Here is a 9641-nt window from a genome sequence, read left to right as displayed (position 1 = left end):
TTCCCCCACTAAGTGTTTCTTCTCCCCATGTTTTTTTCGCCATCTACTTTGACATTCTCTGCATATCACACTGTCTGTCTGTGACATCTTCCTTTTAATTGGTTATCCAAAGCATCCTGTGTAATTTGTCTCCGATACGTGTGTGTGTTTTTTAACAGTTTTACAGATGTCAGCAAATGTAATTAACAACAATATGATTAGCATTCAGCCTGTCTAGACCTTTAATTGTCCCCTTTGAGCACACATAAAAACCCACGGGCACCCAGCAGACCATCAGATTTCACGACACCATAAATCACATGTCAGAAGAGGTAAAATCAATGACTAAGTCAGCGTGTGTAGCGATGTCATCCTTTAATATCAGCTTTAAAATCAAGTAACTGTCATGATATGACCTGCAAGTTCCTAACAGCACAAAGAATTAGACGTGTCAGAGGTAGTTCCTTTTGATTGTAGGACACAACTTCAGAGAACCCATTCTCATTGCTGTGGGTAAAACAAAAATTAAGAATTTAGGTTTTGAAATAGCAGTGATGCAGACAAATAAACCCCCTGCAGACAACTGGCTGTTTTGACAGGAAAAAAGGATAAAATATTTAAAAGAAAATAGCTCTGAAATAATCTGTGGTTTATAGAAAATGTGAGAACTGCAGCTGGTAAAGAATGAACCTAAAACTGCCATGCTAGCATTTAAATGCTTTAAACTATATCCACAGATTTATTGTGATCTGACTCTTCTAAAAAAAATCTGCACACTGTATACTATTTTTCCTAATTAAAATTCTTCAAATTCAGACATTTAAATTCAAGAAAAAAAGTCTCATCTTAACATTTCAGATACAAAGAAGACACAATTAAACCTCAATCATTTAATCTGTCTTATTACTACTCTTGTCCCTCCTGCAGCTGTGGTGGGAGTGATATTTCTCTCCTGTGCATGTATTTTGACCAAAACTGGAAGCAGGCTGTCTAGAATAATTATGGAGCATCTTTGCTCTTCATCAACAGCATAAAATAGAGTTTGCAGATTTTAACTTGGACTTTTGATTACAGATATAGAAATTTAATCTGTAGTCTAATTAAACCGCTGTGTGTGACTATGAAGAATTACAGCAAAATGTAGGTAAGAACTTGTTACTGACACATTAATTGATAGAACCAGGCCTCAGAACGATCCACCAAACATGCTGTCCACTCATTGAGGGTCACCTCCCTGTTCCTGTTACGATCACATGACCTGCAAACATAGCGCAGAAGAAAACAGATGATTTACAGAAACATCCTATATTCAGTCACATCCACAAGGATACAGAGATGTAGTTTATAGTTTAAATATCTATAGGTGTACAAAGGAACTGCACTGGGGCTCTTCAGCAGCCATTGTCTTTCAGTTCACAGTGCAGCGTTATCTCTGAAGGGTACTCCTTCAATTTGTGTTAATCCATGGGCAGCGGGAGGCACAGTTGGTAATAAACATTATCATTGCTGGGAATGGCTTGACATTGACACAGCCAGCCCTGCTCCCACAAAACTTGTCATTGCAGACTGGCAGAGAAAAGGGGGGTTGGGTGGGAGTACGGATGGGAGAAGAAAAAGGAGATGGAAGGAAGTAAGAATGAGGGAAGAGTGAAAATGAATAACTGGCTGACAGAAAGGGAGGCTGAGGATAAACGCATTTGTATCAGAGATGAGAGAAAAACAGGAAGCACAGATAAGAAGAGGAAATACTTCGGCATGGAGGAGGAGTATGATAATGGAGAGATGGTGTGGTCATGAGATCGAAAGGGAGGAGGATACAGGATTGGCATGGAAATGAATGGATAGATGGCACGCAGAGAGAACAGCATGGTGGGAGGTGCAGCTTGGTCAGAGCGGGGGCGAATTGCATCTCGGTGTCACATTTTTAACCCTCTGTATTTCTGTAATTAGCCAAACAATAGCATATTGCAAAAGACAGAAGATTTCAATTAGGCCAACAAACCTCTTGTGTCACATGAGGTGATGAAATATGGACATAGGAAATAGCAATGGTCTTGAGTAAGATTTCATCAACTCATTAAAATGGCCATATTTAAAATTGTGATACTTATCAAATTGGCCAGATGTTTCACTATCATCTGCTCGCTTCTAGTACATGCATGTAACACACAACTTGTGAGATTGCTATAGTGGGATGTTAACCCCCCCCCCCCCCCCCCCCCCAAATAAACTGCCCAATATTTAATTTATTTAAATATCAGACAAGAAAGTTAATCATTATGTGATGCAGCAAGGCCGTTGAAGGCAGGACTGACTGAAAAAATGGTGTAGCACAGTGCTCCAAAGGCATCCTCTTATAATGCAGCTTCTTCAGGTCCCTGCGGCTCAACTTGCCATCTTTATTCCTGTCCAACAGGGTAAATCTTTTCTAAAGAGGGAGAGAGAGAAAGCACACTACTCAACTCAATACTTGTGTTTTCTGTTTCTTTATGTCATATCACATAAATACAATAAATGTGTGGATTCAGCCGACCACAATGGTGGTTTTGGTCAAGGACTGTATAAAAAGATGGACAGAGTCATTGTGACATCACACACTAGTTAGTGAAGGTAGTTCGAAAGTTAGAAAGAAGGTACTTTTACATTGCCTTTTACTTTTCAAACCCTAACGTCCCACGCATCTATGATTCATGCTCCGAAAACATAAAAGAAACAAAAAGAAACAAATTAATCAATCAATAAACCCATGAAACTCTGTAATTTAACAGAATTTTCCTGTTATTTTAAATACATGAAATGACATGAAAATTCTAGTGAAATAAAATAAAATAAAATGAAAGGTGATTTAACATGCTGAACAAAAATAACATGAAAAATGTGTAAAAATCGTAAAAATTTTAATTAAAAAAAAATGTGTAAGGGCATAAAAAGACTGCAAAAATACAGCCCAAAATTTAAAATAATTTCACAGTGTTTATTTAATAGATTAAACTTTTAAACTTTTAAAACCTAGTTTAATAGTGTAACATATCTAAATATGAGATAACAGAAGTGATACTAAATGGCAGTAACAAAACTATAGTTTCTTTAATTTTACATAGATTTGTTTATTAAATAACATGTTTGTTGTGGATTTACTGCAGTTTTCACCACAGAAATTCTCATTAAAGTCTCATAAAAATACGGAAATTTTTCTAATTTTAATTACAGAAATTATATATATATATAAATATATATATATATATATATATATATATATATATATATACACACATATATACAATATAAAAGGAATTGGCAAGAATACCAGAGGCGCAAAACACCAGCTACTGGTAGACAGAACAATCAGCCGAGACTGCAAGACCAGACTGACCAACCTGTGCACTGCCTGGATTGATTACAAGAAGGCCTATGACTCAATGCCCCACAGCTGGATACTGGAATGCCTAGAATTGTACAAGATCAATGGGACCCTAAGAGCCTTCATCAGGAACTCAATGGGGATGTGGCGTACAACACTAGAGGCCAACTCCAAGCCCATAGCACAAGTCACCATCAAGTGCGGGATCTACCAAGGAGATGCTCTGTCCCCACTGCTGTTCTGCATAGGCCTGAACCCCCTCAGTGAGATCATTAACAAGACTGGCTACGGATACCGACTACAGAACGGAGCAGTTGTCAGCCACCTCCTGTACATGGATGACATCAAGCTGTATGCCAAGAGTGAATGAGACATCGATTCACTGATCCACACTACCAGGCTATACAGCAATGACATTGGAATGTCGTTCGGACTGGAGAAGTGTAGCCGGATGGTAACAAAGAGAGGGAAGGTAGTCAGAACTGAGGGGATTGAACTACCAGAAGGCAACATTGCAGACATAGAGGACAGTTACAAGTACCTGGGGATCCCACAGGCAAATGGGAACCATGAAGAGGCCGCTAGAAAGGCTGCAACCACCAAGTACCTGCAGAGGGTCAGGCAAGTCCTGAGGAGTCAGCTGAATGGTAAGAACAAGATCCGGGCCATCAACACGTACGCCCTGCCCGTGATCAGGTACCCTGCTGGGGTAATAGGCTGGCCAAAGGAGGAGATAGAAGCCACTGACATAAAGACAAGAAAGCTCCTTACCATGCATGGAGGGTTTCACCCCAAGTCCAGCACCCTGAGGCTGTACGCTAAGCGGAAGGAAGGGGGCCGGGGACTGGTGAGTGTCAGCACCACAGTCCAGGATGAGACAACGAACATCCAAGAATACATTGGGAAGATGGCCCCAACTGACCGAGTGCTCAGTGAATACCTCAGGCAGCAGAAACCCAAGAAAGAGGAGGGAGACGAGGAACCATCATGGAAGGACAGGCCCCTGCACGGTATGTACCACCGGCAGATAGAGGAGGTGGCTGATATCCAGAAATCCTACCAGTGGCTGGACAAAGCTGGACTGAAAGACAGCACAGAGGCACTAATCATGGCAGCACAAGAACAAGCTCTGAGCACAAGATCCATAGAGGCTGGGGTCTATCACACCAGGCAAGACCCCAGGTGCAGGCTGTGTAAAGATGCCCCAGAGACAATCCAGCACATAACAGCAGGGTGCAAGATGCTAGCAGGCAAGGCATACATGGAACGCCATAACCAAGTGGCCGGCATAGTGTACAGGAACATCTGTGCCGAGTACAACCTGGAAGTCCCGAGGTCAAAATGGGAGATGCCCCCAAGGGTGGTGGAGAATGACCGAGCTAAGATCCTGTGGGACTTCCAGATACAGACGGACAAAATGGTGGTGGCTAACCAACCGGACATAGTGGTGGTAGACAAACAGAAGCAGACGGCCGTAGTGATCGATGTAGCGGTTCCGAATGACAGCAATATCAGGAAGAAGGAACACGAGAAGCTGGAGAAATACCAAGGGCTCAGAGAAGAGCTCGAGAGGATGTGGAGGGTGAAGGTAACGGTGGTCCCCGTGGTAATCGGAGCACTAGGTGCGGTGACTCCCAAGCTAGGCGAGTGGCTCCAGCAGATCCCGGGAATAACATTGGAGATCTCTGTCCAGAAGAGCGCAGTCCTGGGAACAGCTAAGATACTGCGCAGGACCCTCAAGCTCCCAGGCCTCTGGTAGAGGACCCGAGCTTGAAGGATAAACCGCCCGCAGGGGCGTGCTGGGTGTTTATATATATATATATATATATATATATATAGTGGTGGTGAATTTCTGCATTTTATCGTATTTTTCTGGTGCCCCAGCTACCGGAATATTAACTTTTACAAAAACACATTATTTTATTTTTTAACATTTCATAGTGCCCACTGAAATACCTCAGCATCTATGAAATGGATTGTCATTCAAGATGATTCAAATGATTCCTCAACTTTTCATCTATTGCTTTTGTTTATATAAAAGACCTGTTGTCTTTCTCCCATCAGACTGTTAGCATGCTACCAAGCTAAACAGGAAATGGAAACACGGTAAATGCTTCACCTGTTCACTCGCACTGTTGCTATTACAGTATTACAGTAGGCTGCAGTTCTATTTCTCTCATGCTAGAATCAGCATCCATAATGCTGGAATTTTATGATGTAACACTATCCCAAAACACTCTACATCTGTTTTTGTATCATAGAAATAATGCAGTGAGCTTTCACTTAATTCATTTGAGGCCAGGAGGTCAAGAGAATGCACAGAGGATATTAAGTTATCCCCCTATTCACCATGTTATTGAATAATTTAGTGAATATTGACCAAATACTGTTTATACGTGGTGTCTTAAGAGCCCCTGTCCCAGTCTGTGGACAACCACACCACAAGCAACATAAGAACTTACCACTTACGGTAGGTTGTTAACATCGATCAGTCACTAGACCCATGGAGGGCAGTTTGTATCTAGCACAAAGATGGTGTCTATCATGAAAAACAGCTTTATGTTCAGTGTTTGGTTACAGTGAAAGGGAAAATGATGCCTTTGAGTATTTGCCTTCTGGCTATAGTTTCTTTTCACTTTATGGAAATGATTTTATTTCCATCATCACTGGCTGAGGTCATCATAGATCATGAATTACGTTTACTACTTCACAGTTATCTTCTTATCCCTGTTAACCTGCTGAACAGGCTCACTTTAAGTGCGAAGTATGAGTTACTTGTGCCAGCTGTGTCCTCTGGGTGTGGCTCAGGCAGCTCTGGGGCGGGGCAGCAGGTGCGTAGGATTCCCCCATACGACTCAAGAGCAGAAACCAGTCCAGGAGACGATATGGAAACTGGCCTAACTCCTCCTCGGTGCATTTACCCTTGGGGACTGATCATAAGGCACATCAGAGCCAATTTGGAAGACTGTGATACACAGTGGAAACAGTCTGTAATGTCTAATGCTATTTACCCAGACAGGGTCCTGTGTGCGCGAGTCCGGTGCGGCGCCTCTTTCTGCAGGCATCTTTATGAAGCCAACACTCATTCTCATAGGTCTTTCCCACAACACTGCACACTGGTGCCCTCTGCCTGATTCCATGAGCGAGTGCCCACAGACAAAATTCACATGTGAGAATGTAGTGTACAATGTGCCAGATTACTGCTTTACCTTAACATGTCTTTCCAAAAGTTACATATATGTGTGAATCCCATATAAGTATAAACTTCCTGTAAGGACAAAATATTTTAAAGCCTGAAAATGATTAAAGAACCAAATGTTGTTTACCGAGGACAGGACTGAGGACAAACACACTTGGGGATGAGAATTCCGTTTTCTTGAACTACCTGGCACCAAGACCCCACTGGAGTACGGCATTTCAGCAGCTCACAAAGCTTTTCTGAAGCAGAAATAGAAAAACAACCTTGTGTCAGCTTAGTTTTTACTTTTACATCGACACTCACCAGCCATTTTATTAGTTTCAACTTGATATTACTAGGTTAGGACCCTATTTTGTCTTCAGAATTTCTGGCTATAGTTTCTTTATGTTAATATATGCTTAAGAGCGTTCATCGTGTTTATGTGTATCATGCATCCATGACAGTTCCTGCCAGTTCTGGATGGTGACTCGAATACTGACCAGGTATGTGAAAATTTTAATGTATTTTGATCACTTTCTAGTTCTGCACATTTAGAAAAAGAGGAATGTGCATGGGACTTGCATGCAGTCATGTGGCATTCCTCTTACCTGGTTTAACTCTGCCAATGTATGGTCTCAGGCTCTCTTCAGCTTGTCTCTGTTTGCGCTGGGCTCTGCCTCCCTGAAACACACACACAGTTTTCTAATAGACAAAAAAAAAGCGGGCATTTATGTTTTATCTGCGGCCAAAATCATTAGTGGCAGCACCGAACTCTGGCATAAATTTCCCTTTCATTAAAACCCCCGGGCTCATTTTAAACTAATATTCTGTACCATTAGAAAAGTCAGCTTCTTGGCATCATTGTACTGTAAAGAGCACACATCATAAACCCAAAATAAAAATGGGCATCCGTTCAACATCAATCTGCTCTCACAGTGCACCTCAATTCCATACTGATATTTCCAAACTTTGTAGTCTCAGCCAGGTCCACATCTGCCCCTAAATTCTTCCCAGATCAAATGTGAAACAGGTGACCAAAATACTGGAGCCACATTCCATAACTCGGAAATTTTCTTTTTAACACCTGTGACAAAACAGACTTGATGAGTGGAACAGAAAAAAAAGTCAGGAGAACATAATTTCAAATATTTTTACTTTTCACTCATTAGTAATATTTACATTGACCCTTGACCCTTTTTTACGATTTTTTTTTGTGGAAAGCCGAAATTAGGCAGATTAAGTTAAACATACCTTTACTGTTTGAACACCCAGGAGCAGAAACAAGCTACAAATGATGTTCAACTTCATGGTTGAGCCACCCAGTGGGGCTGTAAGAGGAAAATGACGAATCGACATATTTTATGTTTCCAGTATCTTCCTTTACATTTCCTCATATTGAGTTAAAATCGAATAAAGATAAATGTTGCAGAAAATGATCAGTTTACCCAGAACCCAGAACAGCTAATCAGTGCATTTGAATCTAATTGTTCTTTCTGCTGTGCTGTAATTTACTGACTTTTACCCTGTTTCCAGTCATTCTCATAATGTAGCGGGAAACAATGCAGCTCATTGAGTTTTAAGCACCAAAGAAAATGATTTTCCATCAGAGAGGAAGCAGAGGGTTGAATTACACTGAGAGAACATTCAGCTTTCAGTTGAGGAAGTTATTGCAGAATAGCAAGTCATTTTCTATCCCCTGACTGCTTGAGGAAAAACATCTTACCAGGGCCTCTGTCACTCCTTCCTTCTGTTGTTATTCCCTTGTTAGCGTTCTCCTTCGTTTCCTTGTTCTGTCTCCTCCGCTGAGGGTGAATATTTTTGCAGCTGGCTTTAACAGACTTTATGTTTTCTTTTATTTGATTGAATATCTTTTCTTTGCATTCGCCCCTTTTTCAGCTCCCCTTCTCCTTACCTCTCTGAGTCTCTTTCGCATCAGCCCGCTTTTGATTGCAGTGAAGTGAACAGGTATCTGAAGTCAGTATTAGTTTAAGACCATGTGCACTTGAATGTTTTCGTAAAGAAGATCTGAGAGAGAGAGAGAATTTAGGAAGGTGGAGTAGTTTTCATGGAAGCTGGCACTGGACCACATGATGATTTACAAGCCAGGGAGACCATATGGTCACACTATTGTCTCAAGCTGAAATTTCCCTTTGTGTTTCAGACACACACGCTCACACACACCCAAAGAGAAAAGAGAGAGAGAGTATATGCAGAAGAAGAATACCTTTAAAAATATGACCGGTCAAACGCAATAACATAGCAAAGGCTGCTCTCTAGTGGTTAGAAAGGAAAACAACAATTTCATTATGTGACTACCACTAAAAATATACAAGGCTAATGTATGATGATTTATAAGCATTTTTGACACAAGTGTCCATAGTCTGGTAAATTTGACGAGGGCACAGGGGTTTATTCCTTTCTGCAGCCACCTTTCTTGGAAAGCCACTCCTTACCAATACTTCACCAAAATGATTTTAAACAGGTTGTTCATTCGGGTTGAGAGCTAACTGTTGCAGTCCAACAAAATATATATGCCGCGACTTCTGCTTTTACTAAGCTTGTAAACTAGCCGCTTTGTCGACAATGTCAGAAACTTTACTTACTGTTTACTGTTGAGCTGTCAGTGAGTGCTGGTTGTTTACTGGACTGCCTTTTATTTAAAAAAGGTATGCAGATGACAGCATTATCTGCTGGATAATAAACAGTGAGTTAGTTCATAGAGGGAGGAACTCAACAATCGGCAGTATGGTGCACAGAGAAGAACTGAGTGGTCAAGATCAAGAGAACTAGGTGCTGATATCTGGTTTAAGAAAAGCTGATAGAAGACACACAGGTCTGTTTACACCAGTAAAGAAAAAGCTTGAAGTCAATGACTGGAAAGCGAATTAAACCCACCCAGCAGACAACTGGCACCAATTACCAAGCCTGAAGTTAAGTCTCTGTTCACAGCCCATAAAATGTAAGTTAATGAGATTTTTTTTTTGTTCTTGTTTTTTAAATTAACTGGCCACTTTAGCAGGTTAACTGCTTGTTAACAAAATATCTTATAACCCAATCATATGACATCCTGTTGAAATTCAAAATGAGCATCAGAATGAGGAGGCAAGTTAATTTAAGTGACTT

General features: G+C 41.0%; 1 protein-coding gene across 1 annotated transcript; it reads right to left on the bottom strand.

Moving 5' to 3' along the window:
- Positions 1-430: 430 nt before the first annotated feature.
- Positions 431-8451, bottom strand: sparcl2 (SPARC-like 2). The gene is made up of 10 exons (XM_085369738.1): positions 8431-8451; positions 8242-8320; positions 7770-7846; positions 7127-7199; positions 6667-6778; positions 6352-6470; positions 6116-6270; positions 2295-2407; positions 1143-1237; positions 431-486 (listed from the first exon to the last, which is right to left on the bottom strand). The coding sequence occupies exons 1-10, from the start codon at positions 8449-8451 to the stop codon at positions 431-433; spliced, it is 900 nt and encodes a 299-aa protein (XP_085225864.1).
- Positions 8452-9641: the final 1190 nt, after the last annotated feature.

Source organism: Diplotaxodon limnothrissa, linkage group LG13 (genome assembly GCF_057381915.1).
Source record: "Diplotaxodon limnothrissa isolate DT_005_m linkage group LG13, D_limnothrissa_male_GT1.1, whole genome shotgun sequence".
In the NCBI taxonomy this organism is placed as follows: Eukaryota; Metazoa; Chordata; class Actinopteri; order Cichliformes; family Cichlidae; genus Diplotaxodon; species Diplotaxodon limnothrissa.
This window is presented reverse-complemented; position numbering and strand designations above follow the sequence as displayed.

What these genes read in the sequence shown, in the direction of transcription:
- sparcl2 (XM_085369738.1), bottom strand. Translation starts at nt 8,451, where the DNA reads ATGCGAAAGAGACTCAGAGAG. An exon ending in CATTGGCAGAGTTAAACCAG is followed by an intron (nt 6,779 to 7,126) that starts GTAAGAGGAATG and finishes TTTCTGCTTCAG; the next exon opens with AAAAGCTTTGTGAGCTGCTG. An exon ending in CTGGTTCTATCAATTAATGT is followed by an intron (nt 487 to 1,142) that starts GTCAGTAACAAG and finishes TTTTACCCACAG; the next exon opens with CAATGAGAATGGGTTCTCTG.